The 24,540-nt window shown below is 36.7% G+C and overlaps 5 protein-coding genes across 9 annotated transcripts; 1 reads left to right on the top strand and 4 right to left on the bottom strand.

Annotated features, from left to right (window-relative positions):
* The first annotated feature begins 461 nt into the window (after window positions 1-461).
* On the top strand, window positions 462-7,273 carry tmem181 (transmembrane protein 181). Of its 4 annotated transcripts, none has more exons than XM_044106873.1 (17): window positions 462-809; window positions 1,773-1,876; window positions 2,967-3,034; window positions 3,503-3,593; window positions 3,690-3,808; window positions 3,906-4,025; window positions 4,125-4,205; window positions 4,306-4,405; window positions 4,738-4,868; window positions 4,954-5,045; window positions 5,129-5,186; window positions 5,276-5,378; window positions 5,470-5,521; window positions 5,608-5,690; window positions 5,785-5,874; window positions 5,957-6,023; window positions 6,136-7,273. In XM_044106873.1, the coding sequence occupies exons 1-17, from the start codon at window positions 676-678 to the stop codon at window positions 6,155-6,157; spliced, it is 1,515 nt and encodes a 504-aa protein (XP_043962808.1). In that variant the 5' UTR covers window positions 462-675; the 3' UTR covers window positions 6,158-7,273. The 4 variants fall into 4 exon arrangements, with proteins under 4 accessions (XP_043962808.1, XP_043962806.1, XP_043962807.1 ...); XM_044106871.1 differs by having other exon boundaries at window positions 463-809; window positions 6,108-7,273; XM_044106872.1 differs by having other exon boundaries at window positions 463-809; window positions 3,909-4,025; window positions 6,108-7,273.
* Window positions 7,268-9,653, bottom strand: dynlt1b (dynein light chain Tctex-type 1b). The gene is made up of 5 exons (XM_044107440.1): window positions 9,641-9,653; window positions 8,426-8,559; window positions 8,040-8,163; window positions 7,892-7,969; window positions 7,268-7,454 (listed from the first exon to the last, which is right to left on the bottom strand). The coding sequence occupies exons 1-5, from the start codon at window positions 9,651-9,653 to the stop codon at window positions 7,384-7,386; spliced, it is 420 nt and encodes a 139-aa protein (XP_043963375.1). The 3' UTR covers window positions 7,268-7,383.
* A 1,539-nt stretch (window positions 9,654-11,192) lies between these two features.
* Window positions 11,193-12,750, bottom strand: gtf2h5 (general transcription factor IIH, polypeptide 5). 2 transcript variants are annotated; one of them, XM_044106847.1, is made up of 3 exons: window positions 12,617-12,750; window positions 12,272-12,353; window positions 11,193-11,996 (listed from the first exon to the last, which is right to left on the bottom strand). In XM_044106847.1, the coding sequence occupies exons 2-3, from the start codon at window positions 12,304-12,306 to the stop codon at window positions 11,816-11,818; spliced, it is 216 nt and encodes a 71-aa protein (XP_043962782.1). In that variant the 5' UTR covers window positions 12,307-12,353; window positions 12,617-12,750; the 3' UTR covers window positions 11,193-11,815. The 2 variants fall into 2 exon arrangements, with proteins under 2 accessions (XP_043962782.1, XP_043962783.1); XM_044106848.1 differs by lacking the exon at window positions 12,617-12,750 and adding an exon at window positions 12,447-12,588.
* Window positions 12,751-12,954: 204 nt separating this feature from the next.
* On the bottom strand, window positions 12,955-19,538 carry serac1 (serine active site containing 1). Its single transcript, XM_044106846.1, has 17 exons — window positions 19,406-19,538; window positions 18,878-18,988; window positions 17,632-17,668; window positions 17,388-17,530; window positions 16,908-16,997; window positions 16,247-16,378; window positions 16,042-16,163; window positions 15,809-15,937; window positions 15,609-15,722; window positions 15,340-15,502; window positions 15,114-15,264; window positions 14,883-15,024; window positions 14,665-14,765; window positions 14,323-14,420; window positions 14,045-14,227; window positions 13,817-13,960; window positions 12,955-13,742 (listed from the first exon to the last, which is right to left on the bottom strand). The coding sequence occupies exons 2-17, from the start codon at window positions 18,969-18,971 to the stop codon at window positions 13,606-13,608; spliced, it is 1,980 nt and encodes a 659-aa protein (XP_043962781.1). The 5' UTR covers window positions 18,972-18,988; window positions 19,406-19,538; the 3' UTR covers window positions 12,955-13,605.
* A 1,266-nt stretch (window positions 19,539-20,804) lies between these two features.
* myct1a (myc target 1a) lies at window positions 20,805-23,420 on the bottom strand. Its single transcript, XM_044106948.1, has 2 exons — window positions 23,072-23,420; window positions 20,805-22,072 (listed from the first exon to the last, which is right to left on the bottom strand). The coding sequence occupies exons 1-2, from the start codon at window positions 23,124-23,126 to the stop codon at window positions 21,525-21,527; spliced, it is 603 nt and encodes a 200-aa protein (XP_043962883.1). The 5' UTR covers window positions 23,127-23,420; the 3' UTR covers window positions 20,805-21,524.
* Window positions 23,421-24,540: the final 1,120 nt, after the last annotated feature.

The raw sequence follows: 24,540 nt of genomic DNA on the forward strand, positions 1-24,540 counted from the left end.
ACAGTGAATGATGTATATAGATGGATAGTTAAATATTCTACACCAATAATATAATGGGGGTAACTGCAAAGTAAAATGATGTGTAATAATTACTTTCTATGTTTTACAAATTTAAAACATTATTCTTATGTATTGGCAAAAAAATCTTTAAAATTAGTATAATTCAGAAATTAATAGAAACGGTTTTTATTTATTTATTTGTTATCTAGCACAGGAATATATATAGAAAATTGGGTATGTTTATATGAAATGGATAGATTTTAATTATATATTAATGTGATGTACGCATCAAAGGATTAAAGTGATAGGACAAGCAGCACACAAAGCAAAGGAAACATAATAAAAATACAGTTTTTATTATTATGTAGATTTTTGTACGCTGGAACCTGTAAATCTTCCATTATTATCATAACTTCCCGTCCCTGTCCGTGGTGCTGAACGCTGATCACGTGACTCCATCTCTTGTGTTGGCTGCCTGTTTCCGCCCCCTTTTCATTTTAACACCTTTCCTTTCTTTGTCTTTTCATGAAGCGACACAAACAGAACAGCTTCGGTTGCACTTTTAAATAAACGTCACCACAATACTGTATAGACAGATCTATGTGAGCTATTCGTTGAAGGCCGCGGATTGTGTTCTCATCGCCATTTTCAGCCGCCAGACACCTCGGTGGAATAATGGACACAGACTACTCTTCCGGCTTGGAAAACCCTCTTTACAGCGAGCTGAAATACTTTTGCAGGAAAATACGAGAGGCCTACCAGGACCTGAAGGAGGATTTAACACCTTATCGTGATGATCGATTTTACAGGTGAATCTGTTCTCAACGAATCTTCTAAAATATATGATGAAGGATTTGCTTTGTAATCAATATGATTTTGAAAGGTAAAGGGAAATTTGCTGGATGTCAGATTATTATGAGGGCTGTTAATTATATATTTGTATATTATATATATTTACATATTACACATTTTGCTGTTTTATATTTGTATAATGCAGTGCCTCAGAAACAATGGACCCTGATAAACACTTGATGAAAGATAATTAAATAATTATTAGGTCTTGTCAAACAGCAACTAAAACATAAAGGCCTATTGATTATTGGCAACAAAAGCAATAAGTTGCCATGTTTATAAACACCGTTTTACATTGGTGTGAAAAATGTTTTAAATAATAATGCTAAAATAAGGTAGAAGTTGACATACCGCGGCGCAAACCAGTAGTTAATAAATTAATAAATATTGTTTGTAATTCAATGTATAGACCTGATGTAAAAACAGAGAATGCCCTGTGATTTCTGTAGCTTGGAATATAAAAAGGTGCAGGCAGAAAAGGACGCATGCTTCATAGGCTTCCTGATTCTTAAGGCCCCTTCGAAGTTGCCCTCCCTCGATTCTGTCACGTGACTTCCAGACTCCTCCCATTCGATGACGTTGCCCCTCTGCACTAGCAGTTTGATGTTGATACACGGATGTGGATTCACGACGAAAATCTACCAGTTTTTCGCTCCGCCGCGACTGTAAACCGGATTAAATGGAGCTGTGAGTGTCTTTTGCGTCCAGGGAGCATACTAAAGACTTGTGTTTGACGCTAAAAGTTGTGAGAATTATCGTTTAAAAACCACATCTGTCAGTACTGTTAGCTTAAAGTAGCATGGACGCTGTTGTGTTGACATATCCGTCTCAAACCAAAGAGGCATTAAACTTAAAGCAAATAAAACGTTTTTGTCGATTTTGTGTGAACCTTATCATTAATTATCATCTTCTCGTGACAGGCTGGCACCCATGCGGCTCTACACCTTGTCTAAAAGACATTTTGTCCTGGTCTTTGTGGTGTTCCTGATATGCTTTGGCCTCACAGTCTTCATTGGGATTGCAGGTACGTGATGACGCCGTATGATGCTCAAAAGTTTGAGCATCATATGGCTTCCATGGCACTCATTGCGCCCATTTGAACCACAAAATCATTCTCATTTGCGTTGAATGCTGCATGTGAGACTTAAAAGCTTAAATGCTCAGGTCAAATTTGAGAATTTACACTGCTTCCCCTTCAAGGATATCCTGGTATCTTGTTCACAAGTGATTGTGGGATAAAGCTTGAGGTGTATAGATATATTGGCGATCATCTGCTGTAATGAAACTCCTAACACTTGATGTATCAATCAATCAATCAATCTTTATTTCAGACACAAAAGAGGTCCATAGTAAAAACAAATGATAAAGAAAAAGAAAAACAGACAAACAGAGAATAATATGACAGTCACTGAGCCACAAATAAATGATGACGCCAATGTTTCCACAATCTTGAGAAAAATCTCACTGTACTAAAAACAGGGTTCACTAAAATTACAATTACACCCAGAGCTGTAATAAAAAGGCTTAAAGTATGTTCTTTTGTTAGAATTGTCAAATGTCCAGATCTAAATCCAAGTCTAGACATAACATTTCTGTTTAAAGATGCTTTCCAATCAGTCTGACTATGCTTGGGCTGTTTTGCCAACAACAGGAAAAATACAAATCCCTGCATTTGCATGCATGATTTGCAAACAACTAAAAGGTTTTTTTTTTTCTTTTTTTATGTTAGTTGTAAAAAAAAGAAAAGAAATAAAACCATCTGTATTTTTTTCCCCCTGCCTTCCATTAATACACAATCATTTCTAAACCTATCACCTAAAATCCAAATAAAATTAAGGTTTGTTTGTAAAGTCACAAAATGACTTTTTCAGCCATCTCCATAGCAACATAACTCAGTTCAGTTAAATGAACTTCCAGGCTCTGAGCTACCATCCATCCATGGTTGTATGTGTTTTCATAATTCTTTAAAACAAGCTGCTTCGTTTCACAATAAAACTGCTCAGCAGCATTGCTTCAAGTGAATTTCTGTCTTCCTGCCTGTCACATCTGATGCGTTTTTCTTTGTGGGGTTTTGATTTGAGATAAATCACTTCTGTGTTTGTTTACTTTTTTAGGTCCAAGGATTATTGCTGAGCAGGAGCATAATGCTGATCAGTTAAAAAGCACAAATGGTTCAATAAAGGTGAGACATTTCTGAAACAAAGGAGTGTATATTGCCAAAACATCTCACAATACTTTTAGTAGTTTTCACTTTTCATTTGGTTTAACTGTCTACACATAAAGCATATTTGTTCTAAACCAACAATATTGTTTGTATTATTGTTGTTATAAAAACTCAGACTCTAGGATAGTTTGAGGCCTTTTAGAAAGAAGCAACAAATCATTAACCAGAATATCTTTTTTGCACCTGGTAGCAGAAATATTGGTATGATTTGACAGAAGAGTTCAAATATTTGGAAGAAAATTATAAAAAAATGTTTTCCAACAAACGGGAATATGTGATTTTTTACAAAAGTCCAAATTAGTGATGAAACCATCAATAAAAAGCCACAAATTCTCACCAACACAACCCAAATAAAAGATATCCTGTGAAATTTGTCACATTTTGTAATTATTTAATTTTGATTTATTGTGTCATTGATGCTCTCAGACTGGACCATTTACTTTAGATTCTCCACCTCTCACCACCTACAACCAGCAGCTGTGGCTCACCTGTGTGATGCAGGCTGGAAACAGCAATAGTACGTCATTTTTACCGTCACATCTGAATGCACTCTGAAAGCTTCACTATCAATCTTTTCACCTGCCTAATAAAACCAAACTTCTGTCTGCGTCAGTGAAAGACTTCAAGCAGAACTTTGAAATCAACATTGATCTTAAAGGAGTGATACAGGATGCCAGTATGACGCACATCAAGAGAGTGCAGCAGAAATCACGGATGCTGCATTGTGGCGCTGTAAGTTACCACACAAGATCAGAGTGTCGCGCAAAAACTTGATGACTGTTTTGTTGTTCAGTAAAGTAATGCAGATTTCCGTTTTTCGCCTATGAAGCAGAAATGCGATGAGATCATTGTCCTGCACCTGGGTTACCTGAACTACACTCGGTATCGGGTTGCTGTCAGCTTCCAAGGCCTTGAAAACATCTCCTATGAAATCAAGGTTAAATTTGTGGTGAGTGGAAATCACTCATTTTCTATTTCTTTTGATGTTTTTAATCATTTCTCTATTTAATGTTTTTTCCCATACCCTTCAATTTTTTTCCTCCTGTAGTGGAAAACATACAACCCCACCTTCTCTCAAGTGGAAATTTGGTTCCGTTTTGTCTTTGTGGTTTTGACTTTTATGGTAACGGTAAGAAAGTTTGCTTGTAAGATTTGAAATATTTTAAGGTTGCCAGCTCAGTCTGAACATAGCAAAGTGTGACAGTAACAATATCCCTTTTATATTCTAGTGTATGTTTGCACATTCTCTGAGGAAGTTTTCCATGAGGGACTGGGGTATTGAGCAAAAGTGGATGTCTATTCTGCTTCCTTTGTTGCTGCTCTACAATGGTGAGTTTCCATTTTATATCAGATTTCACACCTGGGTGAAGATGGCCTACCAACCTTCTTCAAATTAAACGAAATTTGTGTCAAATGATAGTGTTTGTTTGTGCCGCTATCGTTTTGAGTGGTTTCTATAGATCATCAGATGTTCAATGTGAAGTGATGCTTAATTAAAATGCTCTTTAAGTGTAATAATTTAATCAAAGTGACAGCTCAAGAGGTAACAGAATGACATATGAAGCTAAAAATCTGCTTGTTTGTTCAACTTTACAGTAACTGTAAATACAAAAGGGAAATGCTTACGTTTTAAGACGTTCTGTATTTTTGTTGCTTTTCAGATCCGTTCTTCCCATTGTCATTCCTGGTGAACAGCTGGTTTCCAGGGACCTTGGATGCTTTTTTCCAGGCTCTCTTCCTGTGCGGCCTGCTCCTCTTCTGGCTCTGCGTCTACCACGGCATCAGGGTTCCGGTGGGTGGAGTCGCTCTTTGCATCAATCCATTAAATGTTCCCTTATTTGCTACCGATTGCTGATTCTGTTATTGTTCCTTTGCAGGGCGAGAGGAAATTTCTCACCTTCTACCTGCCCAAGCTGATCATCGTGGGTCTGCTGTGGCTGTCTGCCGTCACACTTGGCGTATGGCAGACGTAAGCGGGATCGCTAAATATTCTCAGCTTCATTCAAACTGTGACTTCTAACAGAACTGAAGAGCTCTACTTAACTTTTTCAGTGTTAACGAGCTCCAGGATCCCACCTTTAACTACAAACTGGATATTGCGAACTTTCAGGTAAAACTGGTGCCTTTACCAAATTTTAAACAACTTTTCATGAAGAAATTCTATAGTGTAATAAACAATCTCCTCTCGTCCTTCATCAGGGCATGAAGGTGTTCTTCCTGATCGTTGTTGCCTTCTACATCTTGTACCTGATATTCCTGATTGTCCGAGCTTGTTCTGAACTGAAGAACATGCCTTACTCAGGTATCCCAGCATCCCTCACTTCTCTGTTTTTGTTTCAGTGTTGGGTTTTAGCCCTGGCAGCATTAATAAACTGTACTTCCTTTATCTCTAGATCTTCGGCTTAAGTTTTTGACAGCACTGACCTTTGTAGTTCTTGTAATAAGGTACGTTCAAGGTATTTGGCTTTTTTTTTAATTAAAAAAAACCTTTAGTATTCTGTTTTTTTTTTAATAATACTTCTTTCTTCCAGCATGGTCATTCTGTACTTGAGGTTTGGTGCCAAGGCTCTTCAGGATAATTTTGTGTCTGAGTTATCTACCCATTATCAGAACTATATCCTTTGTATTTTGTTAAAATATGCAAAATATTTATGAAAATTCCATGTTTTATTGTAGGTATTAGTATTTGTCCTTAATTCCAGATGTACCAGCTGAATTTTTATCCTTCTACGGCCTGCTCAACTTTTATTTATACACATTAGCATTTGTGTATTCTCCCTCAAAAAATGCCCTGTATGGTAGGTGATATCTTATGATAAACTGGAGCATCTTTTGGGCTGTAGGATATTTTAAATTGATTCATTAATCCAACTTTCCCAGACTCGCAGCTGAAGGACAACCCTGCCTTCTCCATGCTGAACGACTCAGACGATGAAGTAATTTACGGGTAAATGTTTTCTAGAATGTTTTCTTCCCTTTTCCAGGTGTGTGATAAGACACAATCCTATCAGATCTGTGTGTGTTTATACAGGAGTGATTATGAAGAAATGCCTTTACAGAATGGGCGTGCCAACAAAGTAACGACAAAGTACCAGGACGACAGCGAAAGCGACTGATGCATCCGTTGGCAGATACTTCTCTAGTCTCTTCCGGGTTGGAAACCATGAGGATTCAGAGATTATCATTTATGTGCATCTGCACTTACAAAGTAAAAAAAAAAAAACTGTACATAAATATATATATTTTTAAAAGAAGATAAATTACATCTTTGCTGAATGTACTGTACTTTTGAAAGGTGAGTAAACCAACTCACACAAAAGCAACATGTATGTATAACAGTTTTTACTGGTGTTATAAACACTCATGTGTGACTCTTCAAATCCTGATTGATTGAAGCAAACAGGAAGTGTGTCACAGAGTTGGATTTCCGAGTTGAAACTTTTTAAAGCTTTATGTTAAACTACTGTTGTATGTCTGACTACTTTATATCATTCCTTTTTTGCCTTTTGGCACTCTGACAATAAGAAACCACTACAAGATGCAACTCACTAACATCATAGTTTGGGCAGGAAGTAAATTATGCTTCAGGGAATCTAATCATAAAACCTCTTTAACCTCAATTAAAGGGGATGTTATAAAAGAGCCTTAATTTCAACAGGTACCACTATTATCACCACTTTAGAAAAGCAGCTGTAAATGTGCACATTTCAAGTTTTAATTTAATTTGCCAAAAAGTGATTTGATACCGTTTTGTAGGATAAGTTGTGGAAGGTCATCTTCCAGCCAGCTAGTTACTCAATTCTTATCCCAGCATGTACAGAACAGTGGCCCAAACATTTTTGCCTTCCTTAAACTTTTTTTTTTAATTCAGAACTTTACCGGTATTGCCAATGTTCTTCTTGCTGCTCTTGTTGTAAGAGTCAGGAGCTTATGGACAAAAACAACCAAAATAAATGTATTTCAGTTCAATATGGATGTGTTTTAATCAAGTTGGTGCCTTGTCTTTACTCCTTTTCTCTTGTAAATGGGCTCCAGTCTCAGATCTATAAATGTAAATACAAAATTCCTTGTAAATGTTGGTTATGTTAGCTAAACATGGTTGTTTTTTCAAACGTTAATAGTTTGATTTAATTGATGCAAGGCTGTAAATATGGCAGTGTCATGTGATGTGGAAATAAAGCAGTGGATACAGACATATTACGGTTGTGTTTAATTGCACTTAACATACAAATAACATTTCATAAAATTTTACCCAACATTCTACTTGGTGAAAAACAAGAAAATTTAAGAGTTTTAATGATATAGTTTTAGATGGCCAGCCCAAAAACGCTGATGATGACGTACATAGTGTCGTTTTCCCATCTCACTGTGCAGCTTCCTGTTGGATACAAATATGCAAAAAGTGCTGTAAAAGGCGTTTGCTGCTTATGGATTTCTCTTTTTGTTAAATGTTTCAGATCATATGTTAGAATCAGAAATGGATAACTAGGGTACCATCAAAAAGCCATTTTCAAAAAATTTCATTTATTAAAGGACAGAAGTTATCTAATCTGATCCTATGTGGAAAAAGGTAATTGCTGCAGCTTTCTAAACTTAAATAATTATGGCAGCCCTGATGTTTAAAGAACTGAATCGTCATTTATCTCAGGTTTTCTCTGATGACAGTTCCTTTCTACAAGCTTATATAAAATTGACCTCATCATAAACCATGTTACTTGTTTATAAACGCATGTATAACAATTTTGAAACACTAAAACTACTGCTAAATAATATCAATAGGCTGTATGATTTGAAGAAAAAGAGAAGTGCGTTTACCATCAGTAGTGTTGTCCCAGCAGCAGGTGCTGGCTGTTTGCAGCCCTGCTCCATTCTTTTGCATGATGATGCAGTTTACTGAAGCAAACACACGTGTTCAAAAACACAAGAACTAGAAATGCCGTTCGTAAATCAGAGATCTACATACCGATGAACTTGAACGGCTTATCCAGCTTGCTGAGCTGAATGAGGCACTGCTCCACCACGCTGGTGGTCCACTGGTTCACTCTGCCGTGCTTGTAGGAGTTTTCTCCTATTACCGTTTCTACGGACTGCACAGGACCAGACAATGTTTTACCGATCTTACCAACACTTAGAAAATGTTAGTTAATGGAGAAGTTCTGCTTCCGGTATATGTTTTAGTCTCTACCAATGAAAAAGAAAGAATGAAAAAGGTGCCTAGCAACCGTTAGTGTCCCTAGCAACCAGGCATTGCTAATCACAAATTTCACAGGTAAAGGGTTGAATAGAACCATAAAAACACACTGCCAGTTTTTATTAACTAAAAATTACAATTGCGGATGTTTCTCTTACGTCTTTTATGATTTTGCTCACTTCTTCGACAATGAACGTGGTCTGCAAAGAAACGAAACAGTTTAACAAGCTGGCCAACCCTCGGAGCTGCTCAGAGGGACAAGTTCCCTTTGTAGCATCAAATACTGCCCATACTTAACCATGTAGACTATACAGATATAGTATTTATCACATGACAAATGAAAGAATGACAAATACGTTTGGAAAAGGAATCGTTGATTAATAAAATGTAACTAACTATATAAAAAAAGAAACATGTAGAAACAAAATGGACACAAATACAAAAAAAAATATATATATATTATGTTGATATGTCCACTGACTTAAATCATACTCTTATGTTTTACAGATTTATGATTGAGAGTGGTTCAAAGAATTACTTTGCATGAACGTTGAGGAACTGGAGGTTTTACTTAATAAAGTAGCTCCATTCATTACGAAGCAGGATAGTAAAATGAGATGGACAATATTAAAGTTTTTCCCCACAAATATTTTGATTACATAAACCTTTACTTTATTGAATGAATGCTACTCAACTTTTATTTTTCCATATTCTGAAGGAGAGTCCTTTACATCTTTAAACTACCAATTTAGGATAGGAAAATCGACAGTTTCTAAGATTGTGAGTGAAACGTGAAGCCCTGTATAATTCATTGGCTGAGGATTATCTCAAAGTAACAAATACTATTTTTGACTAATGTATTCCATTGTATGAAGTTATTGAAACTTGGTAAATAAAAAACATGTATTTAAACATAGCTGAATTATGATTTATTGTGGCATTTAATTTTAAAAATTATGTCCTACTCACGGCCAATGAGATCTGTTGTTGAACTTACGATGAACGTTAATTAACCACACTGAAATATTTTATAAAAGTATATTTCGCCATATGTCCTCTTGGTGCTTTATTGTAGTAAAATTGAATTTAATCTCATGTTTAAAATTAAGCAATCATTTATATTACCAATTTAAGATAGGAAAATCGACAGTTTCTAAGATTGTGAGTGAAACGTGAAGCCCTGTATAATTCATTGGCTGAGGATTATCTCAAGGTAACAAATACTATTTTTGACTAATGTATTCCATTCCATCCATGTATGAAGTTATTGAAACTTGGTAAATAAAAAATCCCCTACGCCACCACAGCACACCCCAAACAAATAGTTTTTGAATCATAATTTTCAGCGTTATCATGATAGTACAAGATCTCACAATAAAATTTCATGTCGCCCACCTCTAGTTTACAGACACCAAGTCAGTGACATAAAATTTTATTGTGATATTTTGTACTATCGTGATAACACTGAAAATTATGATTCAAAAACTGTTTGTTTGGGGTGTGCTCTTTAAAGCTGCAACAAATTATTTGTTTTTCTCATTATATAACTTTAGACAGTTTTAGTAGAAATGGACTGTTTTGCAATATTAAAAATAATATTAAAGGAAACTGATTGCAAAAAAAATTTCATTTTTCTGTAGATGTTCAAGCTAAAAAAAAACAAAACAAAACATTAAACAACCCTCATCCAAGTCTTTTTGAGTCGTCTGGAGCTGAAAAATATCCAACAAGTAGTTTGAAAATAAACTGACTAAAACAGTTGAGGAAATCCTGTAGCTTCAGTTTTGTTACTACATTCAACTTCAGCTTCAAGGCATCAAGTCAAGCCTCATCACTTTTTTTCCCCGAAGGTAGGAAAAACCGGAGCACCCGGAGAAAACCTATGCATCCCATCTAAAGAGTATCTCAGAAAGAAACACAATGTTCAGTACAGGTAGGGATGCAAGTTATTGATTCATCCATCCATCTTCTTCCGCTTTAGATTGCATAAGTTAATAAATTCATATTCTTTGTATCTTCAACAGTATAGGTCGTCCCGTCCGACTTTCTCTTGACATTCCTGTTGCAGGATTTGTTTTCCTTTTAGGATGAAGGATGCCACAAATCCCAGTGGATCATACACTGATGCTACTGTGCACAGGATCCCACTTCTTGTCATTGGGTGCTCTTTGACTGTTATCCTGAATTGAAACTCATCGGAGGAAATGCACCACTGAACACCAAGTGCTCTTTCCATCAGTGGCTCTCCAAGTGCTAGATCCAAATCTTTAATACTGCCAGCACACTCTTCTCTGGGCAGCGACTTTAACACATTCTCACTGTTTGATACAAACTTGTGTAATCTTAGTTTACCTGTGTTACACAGCTCTCTTGCTTCTTTGACTAGTTTTATTGCTTCTGCTTCAGATGCAACACTTACAAGTCCATCATCTACATGATCTTTCTCTGGTTCCCTAGCAACATGCTGGATTCCACTACTACTTTAACCTTTCAAAATAAGAGTCGTAATACCAAAAAATATAAATAATACAAAATAAAACATGTCAACTAAAATAATGGCAGTAAAACATTCATTTTTATTTTGTACGCATTCTAAATGTTTTAAAATTAGAGCGGCATAAATGTTTTTGATGGAAGCTGTAAGAAAACTCAGTTATAGTTGCAAACTGCCAGTAGTCTTATTTTGAAAATAACCGGAACTCTACAACAGTTAATTGCCATCAACTTTCAGACGTAATTGGAAAGCACTCGTTTAAATGCGCCATACGACAAATCTAGCAAAGGACAGTATTTGACCGTGCCCTGCAGACGATCTATTCCAAGAATTTCCAGTGACATATTTATTCACGCAGACCCCGAGTTGAACTCAGACTTCAAAGGAATTTTGCAGTTTCGCGCTTAAACACTAGAGGAAAACAAAACGCATAGTTTTTGAACGAATATTTAATTTTCAGTTAAGTTTTTGAATATCCTAAAACTGTCACTCAATTTAAAGACATGTCTTATCAAATTATAAACATAAGTTTCTAACAGCTAGAAAAAAAAACTATAGCTTTGTTTTTGTTATAAAAAAATTATCTGGTTAGAAAAAAAGTAAAGACAGAGACCTTATGCAACAAAAACGGAACATCATTTTTTGGAGGTGGGGGGTGCTTGTACATTGTATTTCCCATGAAAAAAGAAGACTTTGTCTCCAGGCGGAGTAATTTTATTTACAAACAACTTTTGAAAAATAAAATATATTAATGATGCCAATTTCTGGTTCTTTTCTTGCTTGGGTTTAATTACCATCTCCAAATGTTGTCAAGGCTCACCTCCAAAGAAACATTATTGTTCTTTTCCTTTAAGAATTACATCTATGTAACACTCATCAGTTTTAGGTAATCCAACACGATAAAGAGAAACATACTAAGCAGCTATAATGAAAATGAGTTTTCATAGAAAGAATGAGCAGCTCTTCAAGTTGAGTAAATGGCTGCAAACTACCTGAAAACCCCCAAAACAATGCCAACCAGTCCATAGTACAGGAGTTACTTTTGTATAGATTGTTATTTTTGTGTGATGGGGAATGAATTTTGGTCCATTAACTCGCCGACTCTTTCCTGCAGGATTTGAACCACTTCTGCCAGGATGAAAACATGTGTGTCATCCAGATCTTTTAAAATGAACTTCTTTCCCAAAGCCATCGTTTCGTCGAGGTAGAGGAGGAACTGTTTCATGGCAGGATCACTGGTAGAGAAGAAAAGAAAGAATAAATTTACAAAAAAAAACCCAAAAAATGTAGATGTTCAGATGGCAAGATTTTGCAATCTATATTGATAAATTCATGCACGTAGCTTGTAGGACACCACGTTACTAGGCTGACATTTTTTGTATTACAAACGTTGTTATTGTTTTACTTTTGTGTGTAAAAAACTAAATGCAAATTGTAACGCTTTCAAATTGTGTATTTTCCCGTATTCTTTTCAGATTTCTGTAAGAAGAATGGTGAGGTTCACACTCACCATTCAACAAGGACTCCTTTGTGGACATTTACCATGTTGACAAACGGAGAGATCAACAACGTACTTCCTCAGCTGCAGCCAACTATAATCGGCAACACAAAGAAAATACGACATCACAGTTTATAGTTAGCAGGTTTATTATTATATAAATAAAGGAAATTAATTTGAACGTTACCAATGAAACACGAGAACATAAAGAGAACCAAAGTTATTTCAAACATCTGTCGTCTGATCTTAGCTAACCTTGCTAAAGCTAAGTAAATACATCATTTGGCGAGATTTGTTCGGCCAAACAACTGCTTTAAATGTCTAACGTACCGATTAACTCATTATGCATCCACGTACCTGATTATATTCCAGATTTCTGTGTAAATACGGTTATTGACTCCTCTCTGAGCAGCTGGTAGCAAAAACTCCCAACTTTCACAGTAATATAAATGTACGGCGTGCGACAAGGGACAATCTTTTTTTCATTCGGCGTCTAGAAACCCGTTTCATCCGATTAAAAATGTACTACTGTAGTTTACAAAAAATAATTTCAAAGGATATGTTAATAATTTTCTTTATAACCCATCTTGATGCATAATATTTACTATTCTTCATCTGCTGTTATCCCCAAAGAAAATAGCTGATAGTTTTACTGTAACACAAAACATTGAATAAGTGATGTAAAAAAAAAAACAAAAAAAACCCTCTAACGTTCTCCAGCTTCACTCATTTGTTAGATTTATTGTCATCAATCTGCATTTATATTAGGCTTTAGGCCAGAAAATCTGTTGTACCAGTAAAAACATTTCAACTGCTTGATTCATCTTCAAGATGAATCAAGTGAGCTGATGTAATATTAATTCAGAACTCTGAGGTGAGGCTCAGAAAGGAACACATTTTGGCACAAAAATCTGTACAATTTATAAATATAAAAATAAAGCTTAACACCAACACTCTGGCCCAAACTACTGAGGAATATTTTACAAACGAAAAAGAATTTGCTATATTCTATGTGCAAGGATGAGCTTAATCGCAAACATGGTAATGGTGACGTGGGAATTAAAATGATGGAAATGTGTCTGATTCGCAGAAAATACTTACATAAAAAAAAAAAAATCCCAATATTTTAAAAATCACAGTTGACGCATATCCACAGACATTAATGGGTAAAATAAATTTCACTTGTATTATTCAACTGGTATTTCACTTCTCACATAGTGATTAGTGTCCATGTTAATGTGTGATAAGTTGGAAACGTGTCATTGTAGGTTTGATTTAAGGGTGTAGGGTGATGGTCAGTTTCAAGTAGTAGGTTGCATCATTGTTATTGTGCTTAAGAAGTTTCATCACTGGCTGATGAAATGCTGCAGTGCTTCTTGGATGAACTGCAGGCTGCGTCTGTACAGAAACGAGTCTTTCTTCTCTGGCTTGCAGATGTTGAGATGATCAACATCCACCTTAATAAGCTCCCCAAGGCCGAGATCTAAAAGAAAATGAAAGCACACTCAAAATGAGAAACAAAAGGACACATGTTGGGTAGCGTCAAGTGTTACACACCTGCTGACTGTGTTGGTACCACCAGAATCTTGATCATGGGACTGATGTTTGTAGGTTGGGTCTCTGCAAAGCTCAGCACCTTGATTTCATTTTCTCTGGCAATATTGAGGAATCCCTCATTTAGATTGCGGAGATCTGGTGAGTCTTTAGACATGCAGATATTGACTTTTTAGAGGCTGAACTAAACCCAGAGAGTTATACAGCTCATAATGAAAACTGGAGATTCACCTTTACAGAGTTCCCTGACTTCTATAGAGGGAAACAGGAGATATCTGACATTGACAGAGTACTCTGCCATGAAGGTGCCATGGTGAGGAACACTATAGAACATAATTCCCTTAGTGTTCTTTAACAATCCTTGCAGATCTGGGTCATCAGCTGCATCCAGCAACATTTTCTTCACAAGCAAACCTAACCGAGAAATCAAACACAAGAGGGCACAAAAGTAAAACATACATTCTTAAACTGCACTGAAAGAATGGGAAGAGACGTTTGTGGCAGAATACCTCCCATACTGTGAGCTACCCACACCAAAGGCCTCTCCCCAACTCCTGCAAGCTTTAATTTGTTTAGCAGTTCTCGACTTCTGTACGCCAACGACTTCCTGATGAGACAAACAGAGGAAAAAAAGAAAACTCTCCATAACAGCAAACTCGTTCGTCTGGAACCAAAACGCTGTTTTTCCTTACTGGTGGTGTTGTCACCTTAAAACACCCATATGAACGATGTTTCCTTTCCAGCAAAAAACAACACGACCACTTCAAGTCCTTCTGTCATTTGCGATTGGCTTAGGTATTCAACCTGAGCCAATCACAAACGTACATGAGACAAATACAGATTTTTTTTACCTTTGATTGTCAGCAGGGCAATTAGCCATCCAGTCACTGAGATGACTGTCATACTCCACTGACAGCACTCTCAGGTTTGGACAGTCAGCTGCCAGCCACGACTGCCAAAAAAAGGAATAAAATAAAATAAAAACAGAACAGTAAATGGTAAGGTTTATTTACTCAAAAGTCATTAAAAATCTCCAGAAATTAGACAATTTCTAATGAATATTTGTTACCTTTGGCCAGCACTCTGTGTAGTCATCTTCACTTTCAGCTTCCCTCTCTTTTTCTAATGTGCTGCGGTCCTTCTGCCTCCATGTTTTAAAAGCTGCTCCTAGAATCCCATGGATGAACAGCACATCTGCTTTGCTTGGCTGGCTGCAAATAAAGTCAAAAAGTAACTGTTTAGTTGCATTTATAAAATAAACAAAGTTAATTTTAACATAAAACTATAACCATCTTCCTACTCAACACGTGTTTGCGGGTGGAGGATGTAGACGCCATCTTGGTATTTCTCCCTCACTGCCTCCCTGTCCAGGTTGGCCAGAGCCCGAGCTGCATGAGACGACTGCATCACATGAGGAGACTTCATCGTCTCGGCCAGGACAGACACCCAACCTAAAGACAGGTAAAAACCGTCGAGTAGAGATTGTCTGGATAGAAAAACATGTCTTGAAATGGTGACTGACTTACCAGACTGGACTATAGCCTGGTGAATACTTTCGTTTAGTGCCAGGTTTCCTATTACACGCACAATGTTCCTCTGGATCTTCAGGGACTCCCTTCGAAGCTGATAAAGTCTCTGAAGAATCTGCAGACCTCCATTTTCAACGATGTGGTCACAGTGGCTCTGCACCTGCAGAGCATACAGTCAAGTTTCTGCGATTTACAACAAAATATCAGTCACAGTCTGGGAGACTTATCCCCTGAACTGAATTCACATGCAGTCTATATGTAATTACCTTTGAGTGCTGTACGAGTGCTTGCAAACAGAAAGACTCCGCTTTTTCTGAGGGAACAGAGGTGAGGCTCTGGGCGTAGGGAAGCCCATTACCCCCAAAACACCACAGACCACCCTGCAACACCAATCAACGCAACTGTTTTCCAACTTTTCCCAGCCATTAAATTCCCAAACGCTTGCACATTAATTTGTTGACGATACCCTTTGTGCCGCCATAGACTGATTGCTCTCCTGAAGTGCTAGTGAGGTGAAGTACTGCACACATCTGTCGACCTCAGACAGAGGCAGAGATGCCAAGAGCTGCCGCAGACCATCCTCTGCTGACACACCCTAAGAAGAGAAAAGCACTGTCGGTAGCCGTTGGCAGCACATCTTTCCATGGTATGGAAATGTGTATGTATAAAAAGATTATATTGTTTTATAGAAATACATACATCTTCTAAATCAGGCAGTGGGGGCGGCTGTCGGAAGAATCGCAGGTCTACTTGAGGAGTTCGGGCCAGGCCCACTGCTGTTTGCTGGTCGATTACTTGGGCTGCTGTCTGATACTGGTAGTCTGCATTATTCGAGACATTTGAACTCTAATGCCAAATGAGTTGATGCAAATTAAATGTAGAAGACCACCAATTGTGTTTTTACCTTGCCAGTGGGAATTTTCTGCAAGCTCCTGGACAGCCTGAAATCTTACGGCTTTTTTAGGCGACTGTGTCCTCTTAAGAAGCAGCCATAGTGCAACCTCATGTGGGTCTGCATCCACATGACTAAAGTGCTCTTAGACACAGAAACAATAATTCAATTTAATAACTTAACATAATACCAATACAACAAAGTAAAATTGTGCTGCTAACACAGCTAAGTACACAAAGGAATTAAACCCAGTCTATGTCTAATAACAATCTTAATCTACAATACTGCTTTTAGATTAAAACAAAATCTGGGGAGTTCCATCACAAACCTCGTAGCGAGAAAAACTGTGTCTTCACCTTGGCAGCTTACAATTCGCAAAAGTTCAAATGTTAACATTTTGTCCTTGAACACTAGTTCACAAAAACTAGAAAACTCAAAAAAGTGTCAACTGAGGATTACACACATTGACGTATGATACAAAAAGGTATGTATGACACAAAAACAGGATGTTCATGTCTAAGGCAGGTGTTTCCTTTGTCCTAATATAAATAGACAGCCACAATGACAAGTAAATGCCCTTTTCTGCTTCTTTAAGCAGCAGTATCACATTTCTTTCTTCAAATTAAAGACAGAATTTTTCTACATAATACTGAAGCAGGATTTATTTTCTTACCATCTAGTGACTGTAGAAAAAGCTTAGAGGAGATTTCCAGAAATCTTCTGGCTGCTTTGTGAAGTTCCCTCCTTGCTATTTGTGTGAACTCTGTGAAAGAGTAACTTCATACAATAAGTGAAAACTTGGAAAACTTGAGTACAGCAGTTAGTGTCAGTTTGCAGTGAGCATTTTGTCCCGAAATGTTGACCTTGAGTTATAAAAATGAGATCATAGAACAGACTGACTCACAAAATGTATACAGGAAATAGAGTAGAAGGAGGAAGGAAAGAGAGAGGAAAATGATACCAGATGTTATGGTCCACCTGGATATGGAAACACAACTAATCATGTCCAAAATACAAAAGGACACTCAGCCAGGTCTAATCCTGCTACTTCCGACAATATCACACATCTAACAACATTTAAGACATGTTTACAAAAACAGTTTATAAGTTTTACTTGTGTGGCACAAAAATCTCTGTAAATGAAAATCATTACCTGCAGTCAGATTCTCCCTTTCAGTAGAGGGTGTGGCACTGAGATAAATGTACGACTTATATTTCTCCTGAAGGATTGCACTGGTGTTGATGGTCACCGACTTATCCAAGGCAAATACCTCATAAGTGATAAACAAACAACCTCTGCAGAGAAGATGAAGAAAAACAACATCTCAGAGACAACTTGTTTCACCCAAACACCAAACTTTAAGTGTTAAAATCGCCATGGTGATACGGCAACTTACCCAAAGACAACTGCGCTAGTTACTTTAGCTATTTTTTCTAAATTTTGTGGGAAGAGAAAATTAATATTAGTAAACAGTTTTAGGATACTCCAACTTAAGCATTAATTTATTTATTTACTATGTGCATAACTCAGTGTCCAATGAACGATCAAATTCTGTTGAAACTGGGAAGCAGAATGGAGGATTATGTATTTAATAATGACAAAAAGGAAAACTAATTTTCAGACAGTTTATCTTTTAATTGTAAAAAAAGAAAAGAAGAAAAGTTAGAATTTAACGGGAGCTAAATTATCTGGCAATTAGGTCTAAAATGGTTTAGAGGCACTAAAACCTTTCATTGAAGATGAGTTAATGACTCTGAAGTTTAAAAATCAAAATGTCTTCTGAATATATAGTAAATATACAAAAATAAAGAAATAAAAAAAATCATTACAAATATTTTTACCTTTGTATACCTTTAGTCCTTTGTATACAAGGAGCAAGGAAAAAAACAGTAATCACTATTTTCTAGGCTTTAAAGCAAATGAGAAAATGAGTACACCAAAAGGGGAAAACATAAAAAAGAAAAAAAAACCACAAATTTTTGTGCATCTTATGATAGATCAACTTTTAAATGCTGCCATGTTGAACCAATACTTTGTAGAACCACCTCTCAATACAGCTTCAGATATTTTGTGTCATGTCTATCTCAGCTTAGCACATCCAGAGAATCAAACTTTTGACTATTCTCCTTTGTAAAACAGAACACTTTTTAAGACCTGCGTGAAGTTGGCCACCTTCTTCAAATCAGACAAAACGTTTGACACCAATTTGGTCTGATTTGAAGAAGGTGGGGGGTGGGGGCAACTTCACTCAGGTCTTTTTAAGTTTTGCCACAGATTCACCATTGAATTTAGGTCTGCACTTTGACCGGGCTGTTCTAGAGTAATTGTAACAATGTTTGTTGTGTTTAAAACACTAAGGTACTACTTTTTGTTTGTAAAAAATAAAATCTCAATATAATAAATACTGTTTCAAAGTGATGTGTGCTCTTTAGGAAGAATAAGATATAACATATCAGGCAAGATACAGTTTTTTGTTGTTTCAAAACAGCAAAAAACTGTGCTCAAATTTAAGAGAAACAAAATTCCCAGGTCCAACATAAATTTAGAGATCGCAATGATTTGCACATGAATGTATTTAATGTAAGCTCTCATTTTAGCTGGGGATTACCAATGTGGTAGGTCATTATTGTGTGATGTCTTACTTAAATGTTTCCACAGGAACACTTTATTCACACCAGGTGGCCCAGCTGTGCTCAATCTTCTACAGTGGATCAAACGGAGAGCTGCTACAGACATCCTCCACCTCTCTGTCTCTACATCAGTCCAAGCAAAAAAAAAAAACAAAAATACGATAGATTTCGTAAACCAGATATTTTAATGGGTGTTGAACGATCGATGTGTTAAATAAACTCTATAAATTGCTGTAGGACAGTCAACACTAGTCCTAGCTAATTGTAGCTTGTATAGCATTGCTTCATATAGGATTATTCACCTGAAACACATGATCAAACATGTTTCACTTTGTGACACAAATAAAACACCAAAAAGTGACAGCTTTTGGAAAGCTAACACACCGAAACGCAGAAGTAATTTATAACGGACACAAGCTACATTAACAGCTAGCTAGCTAGCTGTTACAGCTCGTACTAATAATTAAATCAGAGGTGACATTCAAAGCTAACCAGCGAATAAGTTGTGGGTTCATTTTAATAGCAAGATAGTGTAGTTACCTTAAGTATTACCGGTTAACCTTTAGAAGAAATAATGTATTTATTGTCTTCTTCGGCTGCAGCTGGTGTTTATTAGAATATTCGTCTCACAAATAATACGTCGTCGACCGCTATGATGTCACTTAGGATCATCAGGTTAGCAAACATTCATTGAGTTTGATAATAAATACCCTGAATGGGTTTGTAGTTATTAGTGTGAAGGCTATAGACGTTCACACATTCTTGAGTTCCTCTATTTTTTTCGTACAATTTTCGCAGGTTAGCTAATATTGCATACTTTGTGCTATTTTAACCATTCAAATTTGACCATATTCTGCTCATTCAAAATCACTACGGCTGTTTTTTTACGGCTCTGGTATTAACCTTTTTTAAGCCTTATGAAATATTCAGCTTTTTATGATCATCTTGGGCCCCATTGAAATAAATGGAACATCCCATAATTTCTGAAAAATTCTAGGAATGCCATTCAAACTTTAAAATGCTGCCATATTCTTTAACTGTTTCTGTTTATCGCAGCATTTTCATATCTTTTACAGAGTTCATAAAATCCCTCCTCATGTTACTGCTGACCTTATGCTCAGTCTTCAGAAAAAATACTGCTCCAGTGGCTCTCAGGGTTTAAAATTTAACCCTTCCAACCCTCTTTCAAACCTTCTTTTCCAACTGTAGTTCCAACCCTCCTCCCTTTGGGCGGTCTAATTGATGGATGGTTACTCTGGAAAAAGAAACCAACCACAATTTATTGCAGAAGAAGCCTTTATGATATGGTCAAAACTATCAAGGCTATAAATTGACTGTCAGCAGCCTATCTAGATATGTCTTAATTTACACAAAGAACATGTCCCCAAATATTACAGAAGCTATACCAAGCTTGTATATGATGATGTTATACAGTTATTGAAACACACCAGAAAGAAATATGGATGTATGGGTTATTTATTCAAGTTCTCTTGTTGTGTCTGACGTCGGGGTTGTGGATTTGGTCAGAGGTACGGCTATCAAATCACTTATGTCATAACATTTTCTATTTGTTATTGACAAGAAATCCAACACATTGAAACACTTCACGTCCTATAGGATTATAAATTTCTTTTGAGACCTGTGAAAGACTGTGTTTTTCAATAATTCATTTATTAAGCAAAACTATTGGTACTGTAAAGCCTTGACAAAGCCTGGTATGGCTCATAGCAAGTCACTTTAGGAAAGTATTTTTATAAAAGGGAATTTTTGATTTTTCTTTATAGAATATAAAGTAGTGTACCTTATGTGCGCCAACATTTCCCATCTATTGTCTTTATGCCAAACCTTTTTAGGTAATATAGATAAAAACTGAATTTGCAACACTTCTCCCAAATAATTAACACTAATTATTGCTTGAGTAATTCACGAAGTAAGGGTGTAGTTGCTAAAAATCTATTGCTTTATTATAGTCAATGATCAATTATCTCTTACAAGTTTTCAATCTCACATACATAGATAAAAAAAGCAAGAATATTTTGGCATCTGTAGCAATAACACATCCAAAACTTGTACTATCAGACAGTCTCTATACCTTTAGTCAGCATATAAATATATATAATTATATAAGCATTCAGTGATCATGGTAATCCAAACCCACAAATATTAGGATTTCAAATACATCAACTGAGACTGACTGTGAGAACATGAATGGCAAAAAAAAACAAACAAAGCATACAAATGACTGTTAGACCAATCTAACCCTGTCTTAAGTGCCATTTTGCATAGTTTTTTACTCTTATTTCAGTTGAGCTTCATGTGTATTTCTTACAATAATAATGTTTCATGTTTCTACATTTTGAGTATAAACTAAAATAACCTCCCATGAAAACATTTCTAACTCTGTATCAAATCTAAATATAAGCTGAGCATCTTGGACTTCTTTTTCCATAGTAAACAGTCAGTTTCACATGTATTGAGTATTTCTTCAGTAATGACAAGTAAATGGAGAAATGAAGAGATACAGAAACTATGTGTCTCTTCAGAAATGATGTAACTCAACCAGGTCTTTAGATCCTCGCTGTTTATCTCATCATCCAAGTCAAAAAAAAGCTCTAAATTAATCCATTAGGGCTTAATTATTTAAGTCTTCTCACTCCTCTCAGGTACATGTTTCTTGATAAGCCCTGATAATGCTCTCATAAGCTGGAGGAGGGGTCTGCGTCACACCCAAACCCCTCAGACCATTGTTCCCCCAAAATGACTCTGGTCTTGAGTGGTTGACAGCTGGCTCTGCAGCGATTTGCGCCGATCCAGGTGAGGTGTTCAGAGGTGGAGTACGAGGCAGCGTGGTCTGACTTCCCTCCTCAGCCTCCCTCGCAATCTGACTGCACTGAATAAGGGGATGGAAGGTGGAGGCCCTGAAGCTGGATTTATGCCCCACTGCATCCAGGTGATCTGGGGAGGAAGTCGGACGATGGAAGCTGAAGGCGGCGCTTATTAAGCTGTTGTTGCTGCGACGTTCGTAGCTGCTGCTGCGGTTGAACCCTGGGCGGCTGCGAGGGGAGTTCTGGGAGCGGCGGGGTGGACGGCGGGTGATGCTGGCAGAGCCTGCCTTGCGTCGGGACATCCAGGTTAGAATCAAGTAAACCGTGGCACCCAACAGTAGGCCCACAGCAATGGATACACAGAACGCTATAATTAAAGGAGCTGTGAAAAGAAAATTTAAAAAACCCTTATTTTTTTTTGTACTTCATAAAGACCAGAAAAGTTGAAAGGAAATTTTGTTTATAATAATCTAAATTATTATTCAATGTGTGTTTGCATCCACTCCGCTTTACTACAATACAACTCAACAAAATCCAGTGCAACATGTTGTCTTCAGAAATCACATCATTAGTGAAAGAAGTCCACCTGTAATCTCTGCATTAATCAGCTGTTCTGTGAAGGCATTAGAGGTTTATTAGCGAACGTAAGTGAAAGTTGTGGAGAACCTTAAAGCACAAGCTTTGGCATAACTGCAAACATAGCCAGACATGACAGCCTACTGAGCTAAATGAATGAGAAAGGAGAGCATTTATTAGAAAAACAGCAAAAAGGTCTATGGTAACAAAGTGTTAGCTTAGAGAAACTAAATAATCTCACTGTACATTATATATCTTAATACTTCACAATTTTGTACCACTTTGTGGTGGTCTACTAAATTGCTATAAAATGCATTGGTATTTCATGTTGTAATGTGATAAAATCTAAAAACTTTAAGCAGCCTCAATTATCCGTCTAAAATCCTAGCTCCTTTAAAACAGTACCTTTTAAGATGACTTGCTAAACAGTAAAACTTTTCTGTTTTATGTTTAGTAGAATTACTGTCTTTCTTCTCTCATTTTGCACAGAGGAAAGCTGACAAGTTAAACACTATCTATAGATTGTATTTGAGAAAAATACAACTTTTAAAACATTAACATTTAAATTTAAAACCTTTTAAACTGTGACTATAATGAACATAATATTCTTTGAAAGCAAAATGATTAATTTTGTAGATTGTTATTCACATGGAACCCTGGCAAACATATTGTACCCATTTTAGCAGTGATTAAAGCCTCAGATACTCAAGTAAAAAAAAAAAGCGCCAACCAAGGAGACCACATCAAATGAAGCGATGGAAGGGGAAGGAAAAGTAAAGAACAAAAAAAAACAAAAAAAACTCACCAGCATCAAAGGACTTCAGTATGTCCAGAATGACATTTGTGTTGTTTTCAGCCATGACAAGAAAAGAAAAGGATCCGCCGTGCAGTCAGTCTTATAAACTCCTGTTCCCCCACTTCTCCCCTGCAACCTCTTTGTCAGTGTTTCCCCTCTTCTGATGGGTTTTCCTGTCTCTTTCAGCCTGGTCCCTTTTCCTGTTTTCCTACTTTCTCTCTCTCTGCTGCTTCACTCACTTTCTCTGAGACTCTTTCCGAGAGAGGCTGTACTCAGACACACAGGACCGACGGCGAACCCTGGCAGTCATCTTGTTTATGGAAGCGGAAAACTACACTGTCACATTTCCTGCTTTTCTGCTTGAAATTAGCAACAGGAGTGGCTTATCTAAGCAGGACAGAGATCCTGGAGGTGGGGAGACAGGGTGTTTCTGTAATCACTTCCTCTCCCATCACTTCCTTAAGGTTGATTAACGGAAAAAAAAAAAAGTTATCACAACATAATCAAGGGATATTAAATATTTTTATTCAATATTTCTGCCTCCTACGAAAGGGACTTAGAAGTGCTCTTTTTTTGAGGTGAGGAGATTTCTGTTTCTTGAATTTTAGTGGTGCACATTTGAAACTTCTGTGGTGCATTCCTAATGGCCTGTCAGCATTTGGATATCTGCAGAAATTCCAGCATTTTTGTTGGTAAGCTCAGTCTTTCCGCAGCGTCTGCCAGGGCAGCGGCGTCTGGATTGAAGGGTCATGTGCTCCAGTAAAAACATTAGTTGTTTGACAAGCAACAAAAATACTGCACATACTTTGTTTACAGGAATATTCTTTTCAATTTAGTGTTGGTTTATTTAACAAGCCATGCCTTCTCAGATCCCCTCATACTGGGCCTATTCTTTCTATAAAGCAAATCAATGCACAATTAGAATAAGTGAGCCCATTTGCTCTGTCATCGTCTTCTAAAACAACTTCTAAAGTTTATTGGTCTTCTGATTTTTAGCCTCTACATCAGTCGAATTATGCTTAACATACACATTGTATGAAAATGCAGAGATTGAATTTCTTCTAGAAGCTAAAAAGCCTAAATCTACTTTATTTCCTCTGAGAGAAAAATGGCCATTGCTTGAACTTCCTTGAATTGTTGGCTCAGCTGTGAAACCTGTTCAAAATAACCAGCAACCACAACACTGGGTGAATTGATATGCATGGTTATTGTTTTGTTCAGTAGAGAAAGTGAAGGTTTCTGTTCCGTTTATAATCAAAGACATTCTTTAAGCTCTATGGCTTGTTGAGACTTGCTTTTACAGTAATTAGCAGTTTTTCAACCTATGCCAAAGGATGTATTGCATTTTTGTCTTTTATGTTATAAAACAACATCAAGAATCTTCAACCTACAGTTGAAACCAGATATTTACATGTTTTGTGTAAAAGGACACATTGTTTGAGTTTGAGTTTGAGTTTCTGATGAAATTATTTATGATT

The sequence above is a fragment of the Gambusia affinis genome, linkage group LG22 (genome assembly GCF_019740435.1).
Source record: "Gambusia affinis linkage group LG22, SWU_Gaff_1.0, whole genome shotgun sequence".
Taxonomy (NCBI): Eukaryota; Metazoa; Chordata; class Actinopteri; order Cyprinodontiformes; family Poeciliidae; genus Gambusia; species Gambusia affinis.

Bases quoted from the DNA above. Each gene is read 5' to 3' on its own strand.
- tmem181 (XM_044106871.1), top strand. From the start codon at position 676: ATGGACACAGACTACTCTTCCGGCTTGGAAAACCCTCTTTACAGCGAG. The intron at 5,046-5,128 runs GTAAGCGGGATC...TAACTTTTTCAG, and splicing joins ACACTTGGCGTATGGCAGAC to TGTTAACGAGCTCCAGGATC. The intron at 5,875-5,956 runs GTAGGTGATATC...CAACTTTCCCAG, and splicing joins CTCAAAAAATGCCCTGTATG to ACTCGCAGCTGAAGGACAAC.
- dynlt1b (XM_044107440.1), bottom strand. The intron at 8,164-8,425 runs GTAAGAGAAACA...GGTCCTGTGCAG, and splicing joins TGAGCAAAATCATAAAAGAC to TCCGTAGAAACGGTAATAGG. The intron at 7,970-8,039 runs GTATGTAGATCT...TGTTTGCTTCAG, and splicing joins TAAGCCGTTCAAGTTCATCG to TAAACTGCATCATCATGCAA.
- gtf2h5 (XM_044106847.1), bottom strand. From the start codon at position 12,306: ATGGTAAATGTCCACAAAGGAGTCCTTGTTGAATG. The intron at 11,997-12,271 runs GTGAGTGTGAAC...CTTCTCTACCAG, and splicing joins AAAGGAGTCCTTGTTGAATG to TGATCCTGCCATGAAACAGT.
- serac1 (XM_044106846.1), bottom strand. From the start codon at position 18,971: ATGTCTGTAGCAGCTCTCCGTTTGATCCACTGTAGAAGATTGAGCACA. The intron at 15,723-15,808 runs GTATCGTCAACA...TTGGTGTTGCAG, and splicing joins AGTCTATGGCGGCACAAAGG to GGTGGTCTGTGGTGTTTTGG. The intron at 13,743-13,816 runs GTGTGTAACACT...ATTTTCTTTTAG, and splicing joins GGTACCAACACAGTCAGCAG to ATCTCGGCCTTGGGGAGCTT.
- myct1a (XM_044106948.1), bottom strand. From the start codon at position 23,126: ATGGCTGAAAACAACACAAATGTCATTCTGGACATACTGAAGTCCTTT. The intron at 22,073-23,071 runs GTGAGTTTTTTT...TTCTTTTCACAG, and splicing joins ACTGAAGTCCTTTGATGCTG to CTCCTTTAATTATAGCGTTC.